This window comes from Primulina eburnea, chromosome 4 (genome assembly GCF_022965805.1).
Source record: "Primulina eburnea isolate SZY01 chromosome 4, ASM2296580v1, whole genome shotgun sequence".
Taxonomy (NCBI): domain Eukaryota; kingdom Viridiplantae; phylum Streptophyta; class Magnoliopsida; order Lamiales; family Gesneriaceae; genus Primulina; species Primulina eburnea.
The window spans coordinates 43,006,946-43,027,436 of record NC_133104.1 but is presented as its reverse complement, the minus strand read 5'-3'; the positions used below and the strand labels follow the sequence as shown (position 1 = coordinate 43,027,436).

General features: G+C 36.0%; 2 protein-coding genes and 1 pseudogene across 5 annotated transcripts; 1 reads left to right on the top strand and 2 right to left on the bottom strand.

Annotated features, from left to right (window-relative positions):
* The first annotated feature begins 1,080 nt into the window (after positions 1 to 1,080).
* LOC140829249 (topless-related protein 1-like) lies at positions 1,081 to 8,827 on the top strand. Of its 4 annotated transcripts, none has more exons than XM_073192315.1 (26): positions 1,081 to 1,235; positions 1,921 to 2,057; positions 2,163 to 2,342; positions 2,425 to 2,538; positions 2,618 to 2,776; positions 3,075 to 3,252; positions 3,331 to 3,454; positions 3,654 to 3,766; positions 3,855 to 4,020; positions 4,132 to 4,241; positions 4,349 to 4,418; positions 4,500 to 4,573; positions 4,652 to 4,747; positions 4,819 to 4,914; positions 5,041 to 5,168; positions 5,259 to 5,493; positions 5,576 to 5,734; positions 5,826 to 5,909; positions 6,017 to 6,163; positions 6,361 to 6,471; positions 6,571 to 6,750; positions 6,918 to 7,046; positions 7,151 to 7,246; positions 7,342 to 7,530; positions 7,612 to 7,778; positions 8,249 to 8,827. In XM_073192315.1, the coding sequence occupies exons 2-26, from the start codon at positions 1,978 to 1,980 to the stop codon at positions 8,469 to 8,471; spliced, it is 3,408 nt and encodes a 1,135-aa protein (XP_073048416.1). In that variant the 5' UTR covers positions 1,081 to 1,235; positions 1,921 to 1,977; the 3' UTR covers positions 8,472 to 8,827. The 4 variants fall into 4 exon arrangements, with proteins under 4 accessions (XP_073048416.1, XP_073048414.1, XP_073048415.1 ...); XM_073192313.1 differs by having other exon boundaries at positions 5,823 to 5,909; XM_073192314.1 differs by having other exon boundaries at positions 3,852 to 4,020.
* A 640-nt stretch (positions 8,828 to 9,467) lies between these two features.
* On the bottom strand, positions 9,468 to 11,688 carry LOC140829251 (triphosphate tunnel metalloenzyme 3-like; annotated as a pseudogene).
* A 1,505-nt stretch (positions 11,689 to 13,193) lies between these two features.
* LOC140829248 (pyrophosphate-energized vacuolar membrane proton pump-like) lies at positions 13,194 to 19,600 on the bottom strand. Its single transcript, XM_073192311.1, has 8 exons — positions 19,249 to 19,600; positions 16,303 to 16,877; positions 15,843 to 16,222; positions 15,210 to 15,296; positions 14,747 to 15,077; positions 14,239 to 14,649; positions 14,072 to 14,131; positions 13,194 to 13,658 (listed from the first exon to the last, which is right to left on the bottom strand). The coding sequence occupies exons 1-8, from the start codon at positions 19,505 to 19,507 to the stop codon at positions 13,452 to 13,454; spliced, it is 2,310 nt and encodes a 769-aa protein (XP_073048412.1). The 5' UTR covers positions 19,508 to 19,600; the 3' UTR covers positions 13,194 to 13,451.
* Positions 19,601 to 20,491: the final 891 nt, after the last annotated feature.

Here is a 20,491-nt window from a genome sequence, read left to right as displayed (position 1 = left end):
ACGATATCTCCTGAAACGGCCTAAAAGTCCAATATCTCTCTAGTTTCTTCCATTTTATCGTGATAATAAAAGAACGAGACGATAAATGGCAAAGCATCGTAATTTATGCCAAATGAAGTCCCAAAGACCGAAACGCGAGTCCAAGAAAGCAAATTGGAGGATTTAATTCCTGAAATCTAAAAATTTTCAAGCCGTACGGCCAGCTGCATTTATAGCCGTAGATCATGGGGCTCTTGTTAAATCTTACCACATAATCAGGAATTTAATCCTTATATTTTATATGATTAAGGGTAAATTCATCATAAAAAGATCAATACTTAACTACATCGGGAGTATTTCTCTCGTTATCGTAACATCATTAAATCATTTGGATGTCGAAATTTGACATCTTGTAGTTATGATCAAAGAACTAAAATTTATAGAGAATAATCACTTCAGATGTAAAATAGAAAAATCCAAATAATTACAATGTTTTAGTATTTTCTAATGAATATATCTCATACTTTTAATATATTTAGAGCATATTTTTATTATTTTACATAAAAGTTTGAAAGTAACATAAACTTTTTTGGCAAAAGTATGTATTTATATGTTGCTTTAAAAGGTGTTTCATGTCTCATTCAACGTTCAAAATAATTTTTTTTTTAATTTTATCTTTGAGAGTTTTACATCATATGTATATGTAGTGTAAAAAATAATGTTGGAACATCCTATAAAAAAATAAGATAAAATATTTGATGATATATTGGAAAATCATGCCTTCTACGATTTCTGATGTTATCAATTTTTGTGTCTATACCGTAAAAAAAAACATGGATAAATTCCTTTTTTTTCAAAAAGAGAATATTCTTTAATTTAATTTATCTGGAATTTTATACAAATTAAATAAGATATTTATATGCAGAAAATCCCACGAAGCTCAGCCGAGGATCCCGAGCCGGGGAGAAAAAAGGGCTTTGTGGGGCCCACCTCGATTGGTACATTAAATAAACTTCTTAGAAATAAGGCAGCTCTACGTATCGTAGTTATCCGAATGATAAGCAGGAGCGCTTATCATCTCCCCTATTTCCTGACCTCTTAGTTTTTTTCCCCGTTAACAACGATATAATGGAGAGAGAAAGTGGCAGTACCGTGTAAGTATATGTAGAGAGAGAAAGCAAGAGAGATTCCCCTCATCTTCACCTCGGGTTCGCCGTTTCTCTCCACAGATCGATCTACCACTTCCCTTCTGGAAAGTATACCCTCTTACCTTCGTGACTCTCTCTGCATATACATAATATGTGTGTGTGTGTCTCTGCGTATGTGTGGGTTGGAGTGATTTTTTTTTTCTGCTTTCAAATGGGGTTTTGATGTTTTTTTTTCTTTAACACTAAAACTCGACTTTATTTTTTCTCCAAGTGTAGACGCATAATATTGATTCTTGACTTTGCTTTTTGTGGGTTTGTTTCTTCTTTTCTCATTTTTTCATTTGCTTCCCTTTATCTGTGCATCTCGGATTCCTCTTGTGGTTTTTTAAAGTAGCTTTCATTTTTCTGATCCATTCAATTAACCTCGGATTTTTTCTTTTAAAAAATTTTAAATTCGTACTTTGTCGGTGCATGTTCCACCCCTTATGTTGATGCTAAAGCAAAATAAGGAATTTTTTTTTTCTCGAGTTTTCCGATCGATGATGACATAAGATCTAGGTTTGTATTGAGTGTTGTTGTTGATTCTTTTGCCTGGTTTGATTTTTGAGTACTTTTTCGTGGTAGTTTGATCTTGCGTATTTTCTTTACAGTTTTAATTCTTGTGTCAATCAATTATTAAATGGATGCTCTGTTTGATAATTAAATAAGCCTAGTGGTAGGTTATATGACCCTTTTCTTAATATTTTATATTTGATTTATACTTTGTGTTTTTTCGTGGGGTTTTTTTTTACAGATCTGCGACTGAATAGCATTTGAAAATTTTCCCTGGCTTGAAGAAGTGTTTGGTGTAATGTCTTCTCTCAGTAGAGAGCTTGTGTTCCTGATCCTACAGTTCTTGGATGAGGAGAAATTTAAAGAGACTGTTCACAAGTAGGTTGATTTATTATTATACATATGCCCATGTGTGTATTTTGTCTTTTCTGGTGATTTGTGATGAATAAGCTCTTTATTAAATAGAAGTATTCCTAATTATAGGCTTGAGCAAGAATCTGGGTTTTTCTTTAACATGAAGTATTTTGAGGATGAAGTGCACAATGGGAACTGGGATGAGGTTGAAAGATACCTTTCCGGTTTCACCAAAGTGGATGACAATAGATATTCCATGAAGATATTTTTCGAAATTAGGAAACAGAAGTATCTCGAAGTTTTGGATAAGTGAGACTCTACTTTCATTTTTCACGAATTTAAATTTAAATGGAGTGAAACATAGAAATTTACACGAGTTTGTCATAATCAGGCACGACCGGTCCAAAGCTGTTGAAATCCTTGTAAAGGATCTTAAGGTTTTTGCATCTTTTAATGAAGACCTTTTTAAGGAGATTACTCAGCTGTTGACATTAGAGAATTTCAGGTATTAAAGAAGTTGTCATTTGTTGATGTTTGCCATTACGTTTATTGGAATGCCTTTTATGCGAGTCATTATTTCTTAGGGAGAATGAACAATTATCAAAATATGGAGATACAAAATCTGCCCGTGCCATTATGCTGGTTGAACTGAAGAAGCTTATTGAAGCAAATCCCTTGTTTCGGGACAAGTTACAATTCCCAAACCTCAGGAATTCAAGGCTCCGTACTCTCATCAACCAAAGGTAGATTTCTGTGTGCCAAATATTGAACAGTGATAAATTGGTTTTTCTTTGTTGCACAACATTTTTAGTTGCTGATTTTGACCCATTTTTTTGACATGGTGAGGAAATATATTTTGTGTGCGTGACTTGGAGTAAACTCTGTCTCAACAGTTACACGGCGACTTGAAATGCTCCCCGAGTTCAGTTTTGTGTCACTTAAATTGTTGATATTATGCCATATAAATGCTCCTTGTAAGATTCATGTTTTCTAGGTATCGCTACCATGCAAAGAAGAAATTGACACATGCTAATTCTGCAGCTTAAATTGGCAGCACCAGCTTTGTAAGAATCCTCGGCCAAACCCGGATATCAGAACTTTATTTGTGGATCACTCATGTGGACAGTCAAATGGTGTTCAGGCGCCTTCTCCAGCTAACAATCCTCTACTTGGAGCAGTACCAAAACCTGGAGGCTTTTCTCCTCTGGGTGCACATGTGGTTGGGATTATTTTCTGCAGTTGTTATCTTTGTCTTATTGTTTGCTTCTTGCTTACCCACCTGTGATTGACGCGACAGCCATTTCAAACAACTCCAGCCTCAGTTCAAACCCCTCTTGCTGGTTGGATGTCGAATCCCCCCACTGCATCTCATCCGTCTATCTCTGGAGGACCTCTAGGTCTTGGTGGTCCATCAATTACTGGTAGCTCTCCTTTTGAATTTAGAGATCTAAATCCTGTTATGGACTTCATCCCGTTGAAGATTACATTTACACTTGAAATTTTGTTTTGTGAACTCTTCACATTTTTATCGATGCTCTGATTTCGAGCAATCATGTGAATTGAAGTCTTTTCCTGCGTAGGTCCCTGCTTTTCTATTAAACAATTATGCTGTTGTTGCAGCTGCTGGCATGAAGCATCCAAGGACTCCATCTACAAATCCTTCTGTTGATTTTCCATCAGGTGATTCTGATCATATAAGTAAAAGAATCAGGCCTATGGGAGTTTCCGATGAGGTATTTGGTCAAGGGGTCGACACAATCTTGCGCCGTGGATTTTCCCTGATAATGCTTTCATATAGTAATCTTTATTTTTAATTAGCAGGTAAGTCTACCTGTAAATGCTCTTCCTGTATCATTTCCTGGGCACGCACATAGCCAGTCTTTCAATTTGCCAGACGACCTTCCCAAGACTGTGGCACGGAATTTGAACCAAGGATCATCTCCCACGAGCATGGATTTTCATCCTATCCAGCAAAGTCTACTTCTAGGTTTGGTCTCTGATAACATAATACCCTTGAACTTTTTTTTTTCACAATTTTGGTTTGAAAAGTTTCAATATATTTATTTTCTTTACGGTCTTTGCTTTCGTGATAAACCAGTTGGTACTAATGTGGGAGAAATTGGACTGTGGGAAGTTGGTTCAAGAGAGAGGCTTGTTCAGAAAAGCTTCAAAGTTTGGGATTTGAGTGCCTGTACAATGCCTTTACAGGTGCTACCTATTTCATTATTAAATTTATTTCCGATATCCTAAAATTTCTCCCCGACTAAATTTTATGGCACTTGATTTGAAACACTAAGTTTTGTTGTTTATCTTAGGCTGCTCTGGTGAAAGATCCAGGGGTCTCAGTGAATCGTGTGATTTGGAGTCCTGATGGTTCTTTGTTTGGTAATTGCGATTAATATCAAAGAATGCGGATTGCATAGAAACTTAATGGCTTAATATGACGTACATCGTTCTTCCATGTAGGAGTTGCATATTCCAGACACCTTGTACATATATATTCATATAATGGAAATGATGATGTTCGTCAGCATTTGGAGGTATAGCCCCTTGTTCTTTTCTTTTTCACTTGAAGTTTCACTTTTAGAACTCTTTGCCACCAACTGCTGCTATTGTAGATTGATGCTCATGTTGGTGGAGTTAATGATCTTGCCTTCTCACACCCCACTAAGCAGCTATCTGTGGTGACATGTGGGGATGACAAGCTCATCAAGGTTGGTTAAAGATAAATTTCTACAACTCTTTTTCAAAACACACCTTTATTAGTGTAATATGTGATATTCAGGTTTGGGATGCCACAAATGGTGCAAAACAATTTACTTTTGAAGGTCATGAGGCTTCTGTATATTCTGTTTGCCCTCACCATAAAGAGAACATTCAGGTAACGGATCCATCATATTACATTCATTATTTCATCTATTATTTCTTGTGGATAAAAGGATGAGGCATAGTCATTTTGTTTTTTTTGGATTTCCACTTGATTATGAAGTCTTTCCATGATTTTCAGTTTATATTTTCTACGGCTTCTGATGGAAAGATTAAAGCATGGTTGTATGATAATTTGGGATCTCGAGTTGATTATGATGCTCCTGGCCGTTTTCGCACCACCATGGCCTATAGTGCTGATGGAACAAGGTTGATTACCTGCTTCATAGATGATATTCATGTGCAGTTGTTTCTCTTATGACCAGATTTTAGTTGGCAACTTTATTGTCCAATGTCCAGGTTGTTTTCCTGTGGGACCAGTAAAGATGGTGAGTCGCACATTGTTGAATGGAATGAAAGTGAAGGAGCTGTGAAGAGAACATATCAAGGTTTCCGAAAACGATCTTTGGGGGTTGTGCAGTTTGACACGACTAAGAATAGGTTCTTGGCTGCCGGTGATGATTTTTCCATCAAAATTTGGGATATGGACAATACTCAGTTGTTGACCAGTATAGATGCTGATGGAGGTCTTCCAGTGAGTTTTCTTTGATCACGTCATTTTATATGCTTTTATGTAGTGTGTGTGAAATCTTGACTTTACTTCTCACACATTCAAGGCAAGTCCTCGGATACGCTTCAACAAAGATGGGAGTCTGTTGGCTGTTTCTGCAAATGAAAATGGAATAAAAGTTTTGGCAAATGCTGATGGTCTTCGATTACTTCGCCAGTTTGAAAATCTTGCTTTTGATGCGTCCAGATCATCCGAAGCTTCAAGGGTATTTGATTCTATTGTTTAAATATCTTCTGAGCCATCTCACTGAGTTGATAATAATCAAAAGCTTTTCATATTTGTTTATCGTGCAGCAGCCTACGCTAATCCCAATTCTAACATCTCCCAGTGGTGCTGCTAGCCTCGCCGACAGGGTTGCCTCTGCTGGTATCTCTGCAATGGTATCTTTTGTTTTCCTTTCCCGCGGGCATATTTTTGTTAGTTTTGGCTGTAGTGAAGAATTCCATTTGTCATCTTTCATTCATAAAATGTGTTGGGTTAATGTTAGAATGGGGATGCGAAAATTCTTGGAGACATGAAACCCAGAATAGCTGAAGAAACTAACGACAAATCAAAGATTTGGAAGCTCACTGAAATTAGTGAACCCTCACAATGCCGGTCGTTGAGACTCCCTGAGAATTTAAGAGTAACAAAGGTGAATTCTTTTTCAAGTGCATTTCTTCATCTGATATATGTATGTATTCATTTGGTAAGATAAACATTCATTATTCACTTCCATTAACGAATGTATGTATTTACCAGTTCCACTCTTTTTGTTTTCACCCATATTAATGTACCTTGATTAGCTTTTATTCCTTTGATATAACTAGGTTTTTCTTGTGTTGATCTCAGATATCGAGGTTAATATATACGAATTCCGGAAATGCTATACTTGCCTTAGCTTCAAATGCGATCCATTTACTTTGGAAATGGCAACGAAATGATCGTAATTCAAGTGGAAAGGTAGGAAATGGGTCAAAGTTACTTCACATCATTTCACAAAGTTGATTCAGCCACGTTTGAAATATAAAAGCATCTTGAAATCGGGCATTTCATCTGTAGGCAACAGCTAGTGTTTCACCTCAATTATGGCAACCATCAAGTGGCATTTTGATGACAAATGATATCACTGACACGAACCCTGAGGAGACCGTTTCTTGTTTTGCTTTGTCCAAAAATGACTCTTATGTGATGTCAGCATCCGGAGGAAAGATCTCTTTGTTCAATATGATGACTTTCAAGGTAACATATTACCGATTCTTTATATGCTGTATTTGGTCATTGCACTGGATGCAGCTGTCACTTGGTGTATATTCAGTTGTAGCATACAAAGAACCTGTATATAGATACATTATTGTGCTTACGCTGTGCACATACTCATTCTCTCTCTTTCTTATGGACGAGATCAGACCATGACAACCTTTATGCCTCCACCACCGGCAGCAACATTTTTGGCATTTCATCCCGAAGATAATAATATAATCGCTATTGGCATGGATGATTCTACAATACAGATATATAATGTTCGTGTAGACGAGGTATATCAATTAACAGCACTTAATAGTTTGTTTTCTGGTGAATGTTATTCTTATGCCTAAAAGTAAAGAGTCAAAGTGGCCTTATTAATCCCAAATTTTCACAGGTCAAAAGCAAGCTTAAAGGCCATTCTAAAAGAATTACAGGTCTGGCTTTCTCACATGCATTAAATGTTCTAGTTTCATCAGGAGCAGATTCTCAGGTAAACGACTTTTTATTATTCGGCCTTATTGTGTTGATGATTTTAAGTGTCGCTCATATTTATTGAATTATTCTTATAACATCATTCCTCTCCAGCTTATTGTATGGAACTCTGACGGATGGGAAAAGCAGAAATCAAAATATTTGCAACTTCCTTCTGGGAGATCACCAATGTCACAATCTGAAACACGCGTCCAGTTCCATCAGGACCAGATTCACTTTCTGGTTATACATGAGACTCAGCTTGCTATATATGAGACAACTAAATTAGAATGCATAAAGCAGGTACATTTTACCCCAAGAAAACCTGATCAATGAAAACACTTTTACTTGCGAATCTTTGATGTGTAATTTGTTCCATTTCAGTGGGTCCCACGTGAGTCAGCAGCCCTTATATCTCATGCTGCATTTTCATGTGATAGCCAACTGATATATGCCAGTTTCCTGGATTCTACTGTCTGCATTTTCACCGCTGCACACCTCCGCTTAAGATGTCGAATAAATCCTTCTGCTTATCTCGCTTCAAGTATCAGGCAAGTCTGTGAAGCTAATGAATTTCGGATTATTTACCTTCTAATCTTAACTAGGGGTATAAAAAAACCAAATCGAGTCGAATATGCTGAATTTCGAGCTCGATTCAAAACTATGTTCGCGAGCAAGCTATTCGAACTATTGCTTGAAAGTTGAAATAATAATCGAAAGACTCGAAATTTATGTATTATATATTAAATAAATAAATTTCGAGTCTTTGGATTAAGTTCAGGCTTAAGTTCTGGTCGAAAAAAAAATTGAACATGTTAGACTTCGGCTCGAGTTCGATTTCGATAAATTCAAATACTTCTCGAGTCTGCGTGATTCGTTTACGCCGTCTCAACTGAATGATATTCGGAATAAAATAGCAAATTAATTTATTATTTCAACTACATATTTTTGCTGGACTTTGACTTTCGTAAAATTATTTATCTTTAATGCCTCACCGGAAGCATTATTTTCTTTCATCTAGCAATTCAAATGGGCACCCCCAGCACCCACTTGTGGTCGCAGCACATCCACAAGAACCGAACCAGTTTGCATTAGGTTTGTCAGATGGTTCAGTTCATGTTATTGAACCCCTTGAATCCGAAAGCAGGTGGGGTGTGCCACCACCCAATGAAAACGGGTCCTCGAGCAGTGTACCAAATACACCTTTAGTTGGAGCCTCTGCTTCAGATCAAGCACAAAGATAATCTAATGGCTGTCAATGCACAAGCTTTACACCACCACCTCCCCTCCTCCTATGGTGTGTTTATTTATCTATTGCATTGTCTATATTTGGTAGTAAACAGCTTCCTTTTTGCAAATTAAGCTGATAAATAAACGTGCATCCGACTGGTAGTCGGACTTTTTTTTGGCATTGTAATACATTTCTTTGAAGACATGCAGTTAGGGAGCTGGACTTGTAGTTAAATTAAGTCTGCGACTTAGAAACATTTTGATTACTAACAGTTTGACTGAATAGATGTGATGTAAGATGAACCATTCAGGTAGCTTCAACAAACGATTTTTTATTTTTACATCAATGCTGATATATTTATTTATGTTTTTCTCAAACCCACTGCGTTATTTTTTTGGCATCGAACTCCCGTCTTAGATTTGTTTATGGAGAGTTTCTTTTTGCATTTCGATAGAGATATCATGCACTGGTTGAGATATTCCGTGGGTTATTTGCATTTGTTACTTACCTCTCTTGTCAAGTGTAAAAATTATAACACGTCAACGTTGAGCAGATGAACGTGCATTCCATACAGTCTGTTTCATCCAATGTTTCGTGGTAGCTGTATGTCGCTTATGAATCATGCATGAAAGTTGAACAGTGCACTGACCTGCCAAAGCATCCTCGCAACCTGCAAGTTTATGTAAACAACATCTAATTTAGTTTTTCTACGTTGGCAATTCCGAGACCGAACGAAGGGAATGGTTAACCTTGAAGAACTAGGAAAACGAGATTCACGGAAACAGCGCTGACTAGCTTCATTTCATGTAATCAATCAGCTTCTTTCTGTTTTTGTATTCAAAGTCATATGTTGAAAATTACCCCTTTTATAGCACGTAGATTCATCAACTTTGAGAACATGCAACATGATCCCATTCGAAGATTTCAAAAATTGGGAAGATTACGGCAAAAATGTGCAGAAAGTAATATTGGAACTCCAGGCTTGAAGGTACGATTATTTTAGATATAAATAAGCAAACTCGAGGCTTGAAGAACAAAATTCTGTCTCCCAAGTAATATTGGAACTCCATCCAAATATCACGACAAATGGAAAGATCGAAAGATTACAGGATAGGCACAAAAATTCCAATTTATTTCAAAGCTCTAATCTCAACATTTGCTTTTACAACAACAAACACACAAACTTAAATCGATACTACATAAACTTGTATCTATCTATCTATTAATTCACATTTCCCAACCATTTCACAGCCCTAGCTTGCGCTGCTTGCAGGTCAAAACACATTCTTGGATGTTACAGAAGCCACTTCCAAAGTGAAACGGAATAGTACATTGATTCCCCAAAGTATCTCGGCTTCCTGCAAAACGTAGACACATAAAATTTCATACGATGTGATGGATAGATAACAACCAACAATATTTACAGCATATAATACCATTCCAACAACAATCTCAATTACTTCCAACCCTTGCATGCATGTACTTCTGATATCTAGATGAGAGGGCGAATTAGAGACTCGTTGTTGGATAGCAACAATTGTATCCTCCATTTTACACGACTATATGTGGCATTGAAATCAAACTCAATTAAAAGAGGTTCATTGATTGCTTTCGATTTAAAGGTTTTGAGTGGTACTGTCATAGTTATTCATGATTTTCAGTAGAACAACATATGCCTGATTCTATAATTTGCATCAGAATCAAAGTTACGTGTTCAGGTTTATGAATTGGAACAGTTATAGGGAGGGGGATCGATAGTAGCAACAATAGCATTGATCATCCTATATGTTTGTGTACTGCATGTAAGACGTGAGTTATATTATTACCATCAATTATAATTTTTGGCACAATAACAAATATTCAGTCGTACAAGGAGTCATTCACCTACTTGTTTAAAGTTGGCAATTCAGAAATAACTCCAAAGCTGATGCACCGAAAGAATTAATGATTTACCTTCAAGAACGAAGGACAAGGATATATACATAATGGTAGCAAGTTTCATGTTTGAGTTCTCATTCAAAATATACCCTGCAGAAAATGGTGTAATTTATAGATTCAGCCGTCATCTGAGGTTGAGAGAATCATAGGTTGAAAACTTACTCTACTTATAGCTGTTTTTCAAGAGCAACAGATTGGAAGATTTGACAAGATTACACGACAAGTCTGTTAGATTTCTGTAAATGTCAACCAAAGCATAATCCATTTCCCTATCAAGGCCATTATAGCATTAAAACACTACCTCATGATATGTTTTAATTTGATGGGTCGAGAAAAATCATGTTTAAATCTAATAAGATGTACGAAGTTTTTATTGTATAATTATGTTTTCAAATCTGGAAACCATTTGTTCCAATCGCAATCACTATTTTTTCTTATCAATTTAATGATCATAATGCCCTCTTTTTTCGCTAAATCATCTTTGAAATTATAGTCAAATGTCTAAAAAAAACATGTGACTACATAAAAAAAAATAAGAAATCTCTAAAAGCAACAAAATTTCCAAAGCTGAAGGCCAGGAAAAAACAAAGTTTACCCTCACTGAGGCAATTTCCGTGCTCGAAATACCGCGAATTTCGAGACTTCCGAGTACTTCTCAATCTCATTACTCTTCTTCAACAACCCTTCAAGCAAATTCCTAGCAATCTCCGGCTCCGCGCTCTCGCATTCAATTTCATAACAAGTCCCGAAATCATACTGCGTTACATCCAGCTCCAATTTCAATACGTTCCCCCGCCCCCCAAAACACACCATACCCTGATCTTCCGTGACTTTGAATTCCTCCTTCACCCGTCGAATAATGTCAGAGGATGACTCGAAGCGAAGGAGACGCCGTGGCATTGGCGGCCGATGATGGGATCGAAGGGCTCCTCTTGTTCTTCTATACGACTGATTCCGTCAGATATCTTGGGTTTGGATTTGAGAGATTCGTAGAAGCGGAGGCGGAGGGCAGCGAGGTTGGAGGAGAGCTCGGAGTTGGGACCGTCGAAGAAGATGTTTTCTTGGAGGTGGGTTTGGCGGTGGTGAGGGAAGAGAACGGCGGAGAGGTGCCCGTGGGCAGCTGAGGATAGGAGGCGGATCTTTACTTCAACTTCCATTGTCAGCGGTGACAGATTTTCAGCTAGTAGATAATATTTATTTGAAAAATAATATATATCCATGCATAAATGAATATTAAATCATTCTTGAAGATATTCCAATTTTTTTTTTAAAAAAATAACTCGTGATATTCCAAGTTCCAATTTTTATTTTCTCAGGATCATAAATCATAATCTATATCATGATAAACGATGGAGAAAGTTCTTTTTTTTTTATATATATGATAAGAAATCTTAATGTAAGACACCATATTCAAACAAAGACCCTGATTTGATGATTGTCTCTATTATATCAATACGAGTATTTCCAATATGCTTATATCATTACTCATATCTTCAGATATACTTTGTAAAAATGAGTAATATTTATCAAATCTTTTATATATCTCAGTATCACATGCTTACCAGTCAAATATTTTATATCTCTTGAGTGTGACATGATCATCAACTTTCACCTGATTCGTCCGAACCACATCGTAATAGGAGTTTTCATGCTCTGATATCACTTACAATGTCCAAAATTTGACGAATGTTCTCTATCATATCAACACATCACATATGTCATGCTCTGATACTACTTGTAATGCCCCAAATTGACGATTATCCACTGTTGTATCAGCACATCACATGACCACCAGGTTCATTCCCGAACTACACCATACTTGAAGAACCCAAGATCCGATCTATTTTTAATGTCTTCGATTTGACGACTGTTCTTCCACAGTATCAACACTTATCTTTTCAGAGTGCTTATGTACACACTCACGTCCATCATAAAAAACTTCTCAAAGGTTACCTATCTAGAATTGTCTTAATTCAAGCCGGCTTAATTTTGGAGTATTTAAGTGATGAGTTTCGAAAAAAAATGCTTTTATGACTCTTATTTCTAGTGTGAGATCAGTTCATTCATGCTTTCATTGACCATTCATTGACAATGTTTCCATCTTTCAGTTATTAACCACTTATATTATCCACCATGTATCATCTAAACATCTTCTACTCCGAGTACCACGCTTAACATTTAAATATCAAAAGGAGGAAAGTCAAGGACTAAAAAAGAAGACAAGACTCCCAAAATTCAATGAAATCGTCGACTTCGAAACCAAGAGCGGCTTCATGATGAACATCCATTATTCTTTAACTAAAAGATATACAAAAAATATTTCTTTTGATATGAATATAATATGTATAAGTTTACATACTACTCCTTACATCTTCAATTACAATCAAATTTGAATGATTTTAGAAGATGATTATTAAGAAAATATTTTAGAATGTTCTTAGATAGAGACATAACCAACATTACGTTCGGATCTAACATTATGATCACTTCTTTTTTTTAGAAAAAAGTTAAATAGTTGTGTCGAAAACTGTATTTAATGTTTGTAATTAATTTCTACTTTTTTTAAAAAAAAAGCAATGATCATTTCTGGTTTTCAATGTTTCTAACTTCATAATATAGACAGTTTTTTTTAAGTCTGCTGATTTAGGTTATTTTGGATGCGACAAGATTTGAATTGTTCATAGAGAAGATCCAATGGATAGAGTTTTGGTGCATTCCGCCATATAATAAATAAATTAGTTAAAACGTACTATTTATGTGTGGTGTGTGACTTCAGACATGAAAAACAGTAACAAAAAAGGATAAAAATATATATGTATATGTATATATTTGATGTTGATCTCTCGCTCTTGTCCTGTGAAGGATGCTGATTTGCACAAACATGCTCATCATAACAATTATCATAATCACCTCAACAAAGAATAAAATCACATATGCTACAATCTAACAAAGAAAACCAACAAGGTAGCGGCTCAAGTGAAAAGTACTTCAAAATTTGACAGAAAAAATAAAGAAAATTTGAGAGATTTTTTGGTCGACTGGTGTTTCCCTTATCTCATAATATCTTAAATAGCAACCCGCCATGAGTGGCGAAGAAAGGAGCAAACACAAGCGATTCTACTGCCATAAGTTTGATGAGGATGTTGAGCGATGGACCTGAAGTGTCCTTTAGAGGGTCTCCAATTGTATCTCCTATAACGGCAGCCTTGTGTGGTTCTGATCCTTTTGGTCCAAGGGTTCTCGCATGCTCGGATGCACCAGCCTGAAGGGACAAAACTGGAGTTGAAGCTGGAAAGGTGCTCTAATATCTAACCTCAGTGAGAATAATGAAAAAAGCGAGTGGCGCAATTCAACCAAAGCTAAAAAATGCAACTCAGTCAACACGAGCTCAACTCATGTTTAATTATGTGAAATTTTCATGTCACTTCACATATTATTTTTTCCAATGATCATTTTTGAAGTTCAAACATTTCAAACTCAGAGCTCAAATAATTCAAAACACATACAAGTCTGACTTTAGATATATAAAGACTCTTAATTCTAGTTCAATTTGTATAGCAAGTCCACTCAAGATTGATTGAATCACATGTTTAAGCTCCAACTGACTTGTGCGCACCTCTAAATTGAAAATCAGACCGTATAGTGAACGTTGTTTACTATGAAACAGGCGCTTACCTCAATGTATTTCTTGGCATTGTCCCATGCTCCACCGGTGTTGGAGGCCGATATTGCAATCTTATAAAGTTACAAAGGAATAAGAGTTTAGTAACGTAGTCAACGTAGATATTAATCATTAAGCCTTAAAATGTTCACTTCTAGCACAACAGATCAAAGTCATGTACCTGGACACCAGAGACAAGGGAACCGGCAAGAACACCAGAGAGCGTCTCGACGCCGAAAAATACTCCAACAATGAGAGGAGTTAGCATGACAAGGGCGCCTGGGGGAATCATCTCCTTAATAGATGCATCTGTTGAAATCTTGACACAAGTGGCATAATCTGGCTTCGCGTGGCCTTCCATAAGGCCAGGAATAGTGTTAAATTGCCTACGAACTTCCTCCACCATTTTCAAAGCAGCGCTACCGACACTCTTCATGGTCATGGCAGAAAACCAGTACGGGAGCATCGCACCAACGATTAAACCAATGAAGACTTTGGGTGTTAGAACATCAACAGTTGAAATGTTTGCACGGCTAACGAAAGCACCAAAAAGTGCTAATGAAACAAGAGCAGCAGATCCAATGGCAAATCCCTAAAAGAAAATGCAAAGGATTAAAATAAGATTAGGCCGCAAATCATGGATCATCATTTTTAAAGTATTAAGACGATAACAAAACAGATTATGCAACCTTCCCAATAGCAGCAGTGGTGTTCCCAGCAGCATCAAGGGCATCTGTTCTTTCCCGAATCCTGTGGCTCATGCCAGCCATCTCAGCTATACCTCCAGCATTATCACTTATAGGACCATAAGCATCAATGGCCAAACCAGTGGCAATTGTGCTCAGCATGCCGAGGGCGGCCACTGCAATACCGTACATGGCAGCAAAGGTAAAGCTAACAAAAATGCTAATTGCTATAGCAAAAATGGGGATGATAACGGATTTATATCCCAAGGCAAGGCCAATAATGACATTGGTGGCAGCACCGGTTCTGCATGAATCGGCAACATCTTGCACGGGGCTGCATACAAAAGTTCAGAAAATGGAGTCGGTAGATAATTGAAAGGGAAAAAAAATCCATGCAACATATGGAAAACTAGGGAAAATAATGATATTTGTCAAAGAAAAGAACAAACGTAACTACTATATGCACCTGTATGCATTGCTGGTGTAATATTCTGTAACAAATCCGATGATGAGTCCAGCCCAAAGCCCAACGGAAACACAAAGGAAAAGTTGCCTGTCGTGTCAATATGAGTTGTAAAAGATAACATTAAAAGTAGTTATGCCGTATCAAAGGTAGTACACGGTGATAGACTAATAGTGACATGATTTGTATTTGGCGGTGGAGAACAACTTCTTAAAATTAATGGCAACTAACTGCACACAGATGACATAAAAAATGTAGATTCTAGAATCTCGATAATGGTAACTTTAAACGAACGGACGACTGCATCTTATTTTGTTGAAAGTGAAAACCAAGAAACCAGTTAGGCACTCTATCTTCAGTTACTATTATTGCACTACAGGGATTCAGTTAAGAGTGGAACAAAGCATATCAATTAAGAGGTTCACTTCCTCATATATGCTTCTCAGTATTTTTTTTCCCTTAATGTTTTTAAGGGAAAAAAAATACTCAGAAGCATATCTAAGGAAGTAAACCTCTTCAATATAAGTTCGTCTCAAGAATATCCCCATAGTCGCTAGATGATAAAAATCCAAACAGAAGAACAATAATTCTTCACCACCGGGTCCATTTCAATTTTCAGAGTTAGTAGGAGCTCACCAGTTCTTCACAACTTTTTGGGTGCCGAAATTGTAGATTGTAAAGGATGATGGCACACAGGTCCACGTAACAATTGCAATTCCAACAGTCATGAGAATGGTGGAGATGATAAGCTGTTTCTTTAATGACGGTTCAATCTCCTTGACAGTCTTGATTTCAAAAAAGTCGGTAGCAAATAAGGTCGTTATCAAACAAACAAGTATTCCCATGGAACTAATGAGCAGAGGGTAGCACATAGCAGTGAAGTCATGAGTTATTCCAAAAGAGGATATGGAAGCCACGACAAGGGCAGCACATGAAGATTCGGCATATGAACCAAAAAGATCAGACCCCATTCCAGCAATATCTCCGACGTTGTCACCAACATTGTCAGCAATCACCTGCAAAATAAAATGAATATTTTGACAACAAAGTCCTTTGCTAAATAGCACCAATTATTCAAAGGTGTGCAGTATCTTACAGCAGGATTTCTGGGGTCATCTTCAGGTATGTTTCTCTCAACTTTTCCGACAAGGTCAGCACCAACATCAGCAGCCTTAGTGTAAATACCGCCTCCAACTCGTCCAAACAAAGCCATTGACGATCCACCAAGACCATATCCAGTAATTGCCTCAAAAAGGCCTTCCCAATCATCTCCGTAGTAGATCTTGAATAGATTGATGGTAATATACAGAACCAATAGACCATTTGCGGCAAGGAGAAAACCCATAACTGCACCAGATCTAAATGCAACAATAAAACCTCTTCCGACCCCTTTCCTAGCTTCCAATGTTGTCCTTGCGTTTGCATAAGTCGCAATTTTCATCCCAAGGAAACCAGAAATGACAGAGGTAACTGCACCAAGCAAGAAGGATAAAGTACTGAAGATGGCAGTTGCCAGAGCAGGCTTGCACAACTTCTCCTTGTCATAGGTGCAATGCCGGTACTTTGTGCTGAAACCCTCAACCGATCCAAGGAACAGGAAAATGAGAATTGCAAAAGCCACCATGAAGACACCGACATACTGATATTCAGTTAATAGGAAAGATGTAGCACCTGGCATGCAAGGAATATTTTTCCATCTCAGGCAAAGTAAAACCAATCATGCTTTAACTCATTTATCCAACAATTGCACATCATATCATCAAAATAGAATGTTGGACAATACAAAAGTATAAAACCAAATCTCTTGGATAGCCTAATCAATGAAGTGCACATACTCCTGTACTGCAAAAACTGCATGCTGACGCAACAAAGTGGCATTTATGTCCAAATTGAATATTCTTTTTATTCGAAAAATAATATTTTGTTACTGGACTGGAATTTTGCCTCCAAAGAGAACTCACCTAAGTCAACTTAAAATAATGGACGTGACACCCGTCAATTCATGAAAGCCTTTAACCCACGGGGGACAGTGTTTTGGCTTATTTATTAATTACTAATACTAATTAATACCGTGGATTGTATATAAAGCACATACCGTGAAGTTATTAGCTTTAATAATTTAAACTATGCTTGGTTTAAAGACTAAATCCTTGATTAAATCCATGCACTAAACTCGCGTTCACGCAGCATCATCTTCTCACGTGCTTCAATACGAAGTGATGAGTAGAAATATCAATATTAACTAATTATTTGACTGTCAGAATTAAAACTAATGTTTTGATGTAGAACACATAATCAATAATATAATAGGATAATCATCCCTTAAATCAAACACAAATGATTAGTTTGTTATGAAAAAGTAAAAATTTATGGTAAAAAGTAAAAATCTCAAACTCTCGAAATTATCAAACTAACACACTTTATTATTTTTCTCTTGACTCAATCGTGAATTTCTTCACAAATTGTGAGCTTATTTATAAAATTTCTTTACAAATAATCCAAAAATAAATTCATCATTACATACATCATCACACCCTAATTTTCAATATTCAACACCTAATTTTATCTAATTTTCAACATTCAACATTATAATTTTCAACACAAATATTTTTCACATTTTCAACATAATTATTATTATTATTGTTAATTAATAAAAGCATCCTCCAAAAAATACGGGCTTTGAATAATTTTATTGACGGAAATCCGATCTGTCACCTAACTTGGTGACAGCTCACAAACACCGACAAGAAACTCTCCACCGACATCATAGTCAATTTTGTCCTAATATATAATTATAATAAATAAAAATATCGAAACTCATAAACCCTAGTCCATCCAACTTTCGCCGCAAAAAAAATCAGCCCAAAGAAGATTTACTATAAGTAGATATAACGTTTATAAAAAAATTAAAAAAATCCGAAATAAAATGAAAATTCATGCGACAGGTAGCTATCAATCTCAATTATAGACTATTCCGTATAAAGAAACCTTTTCCGCCTAAAGTTAAGGTAGGAGATTCGAGAATATATATATTCACGCAAAAACAAAATTGTGAAATCTAGACGTACTTGGATGCAGAAGGTTCAAATGCAGCAGCACGTACTTGAAAGTGGGAAAAGTCATGTTTGTAATTATTATTATATTATTATTTTTGGTTTTAATAAGAACACCCACATTGGGTGTTAAATTGAGATGGCATTATAATGCCTTCTTTTTTTTCAAATATTTATTTTCTAACAGTTTTTTTTGGAATTTTTTATTATTTTTTAAACTTTTAAAATTAAATTCGAATTAAATTTTAACAAATAACGGTTGGAAACTAATCGTTGTAACATCTAGAAAATGATTTCAATATTGTAAAACATTTTTATTTAATATGAAAAAAATTTAAGATGTTTGAGTGGATTGTGAGATCCATAAATAATGAATTTTAATGTTAAAAAGAAGGTAGGTGAAAAAGACGTTATTATAATAAATTCGTGACAATAAACCCCACGATTTTTTATGAATAGGATGTTATAACACTGCGGATGCCCTAAGAGGACTCGAGGAAGACACGTCGAAAGGGTTTTACACTTTTACACTAAAACAGTTTTTTAAAAAACGGACCTTGAAACAGTTTTAATATAAAAGGGTGGGAATTTTGTTTAAAAAGTAAATTTTTTTTTTAAGAGAAAGAGTTGACTTAAAAAGTAAAAATAAGAAATTCCAGGAGCAGGTTCAGAAAATCTTAAAAAGTTTCTCTTCGACCATTCATCTTCTTTCAGAGATTAATCCAAAAATCATAGCTGAAATTCTCACAACCTGATTTTCTTAAAAAAAGAATTAACGCAGCAAACTCTGTGTTATAACAACTATGAGCTTTTGGTAGTTTCAGTACGAAAATAGAGAGCTCGCATAAAAGGGGGAAGAAAATGAATGACGTCCAAAGCACGCCACACACTGTACTAACGCATTTCAAGTACACATACAGTTCACTTGTCAAAATTTTAAAAACAATCAGATCTAGAGATATAACATTGAGATCTAAAGCAACACTGACCCTCGGAGATAGCGTTCTGGATTTCAGCGCACTTAGCGACAATGTTATGGTCGTTCATCCCTTCCTCTTCCTCTATCAAGTAATCACCGTGTCCATTCTTCCCGTTCTTCACAGAATCCGATACGACACTTTCCGACGAAAGTTTCACGCGCGAAACCAGTAGCCATTGCACGAGCGAGAAAACGATGCCTATGACAGCGCACACCGGAATCACAATCTCTGTCCCCAGATCCGGGAGCAAAGCTGAAGACGACTCCATACTCGCCAGAACGTTTGCTGCTCTCGCCGGCGAAAATGAAGAGCTGATCGAGAGTATAAACAGAAGGAAACTGCTCTCACGAATTTAGGAGAACGCGAGTTCAGTGTGGTATTTATAGCACGCCTTCCGAGTAATATCCCAAGGACATAGGTGGAATGTTAGGGTGCGGGCAAGTCCACCACAACCTCAAACTAAGCTTGTCCGTTGGGCTGTCCTTTTTTTGTGCATTTAATTTTTTTATTCTTATTGTCGTGAAATCATACCTAATATTACATTATCATGAGAGAAACAAATTATTTCAACAATATTTTTTATTTTTCTAAAAATTTAATTAACGATAATAATTATATAGTGGGATATGATAAATGATTTAAAATTAATTTTTTTTGCTGTATTTTATTATGTTTTCAACTCAACCAGTAGCTAGTATAAATAAATCCATGACTCTGTCGATTGATTCTTGTTGGAATTATGACAAATAAAATAAATAACTTTCGTTTGTATTAATTAATTAGTTGAACTGATTATACTTATAAAAATTGAACCGACATAGAAATGATTTTGTTAATGAATTAGTTTTAAGGTCGATTCACATTTCTTGCGCAGATTGATTTGATATTCGCTACGCTGCCCACTTTGTTTGATTTACACTATAAAAAGTACATCTAATTATTGTGCAAAGCTATTATTGTAGGAAGATTCTAAAGCAATGGTTTTTTTTTTTTAAAATAATAATCAGTGTGGATTATTATCAAGTAAAGAGTCCTTGCCAAGTTAGGAGAATTAGGTGCCTCAATTTAAAGTTGGTTAAACTTGTCCTTTCACACCGCATATATATGATGTCCAAAATTGAAATTTGGATTTATTAAATAATTCAATTTGATGATGATTTTGGAATTGTCATGTTGTTTCTTAAACTAATTTAACCTGTAACAAAATTGATCAAACTCTTTTATAATCTATCTCCTTCAAGCATATATATTT

Bases quoted from the DNA above. Each gene is read 5' to 3' on its own strand.
- LOC140829249 (XM_073192312.1), top strand. From the start codon at position 1,978: ATGTCTTCTCTCAGTAGAGAGCTTGTGTTCCTGATCCTACAGTTCTTG. The intron at 7,531-7,611 runs GTACATTTTACC...GTTCCATTTCAG, and splicing joins AATTAGAATGCATAAAGCAG to TGGGTCCCACGTGAGTCAGC. The intron at 7,779-8,248 runs GCAAGTCTGTGA...TCTTTCATCTAG, and splicing joins TATCTCGCTTCAAGTATCAG to CAATTCAAATGGGCACCCCC.
- LOC140829248 (XM_073192311.1), bottom strand. From the start codon at position 19,507: ATGGAGTCGTCTTCAGCTTTGCTCCCGGATCTGGGGACAGAGATTGTG. The intron at 15,078-15,209 runs GTGCATATAGTA...TTTTGTATGCAG, and splicing joins TACACCAGCAATGCATACAG to CCCCGTGCAAGATGTTGCCG. The intron at 14,650-14,746 runs GTTGCATAATCT...ATTTTCTTTTAG, and splicing joins CCACTGCTGCTATTGGGAAG to GGATTTGCCATTGGATCTGC.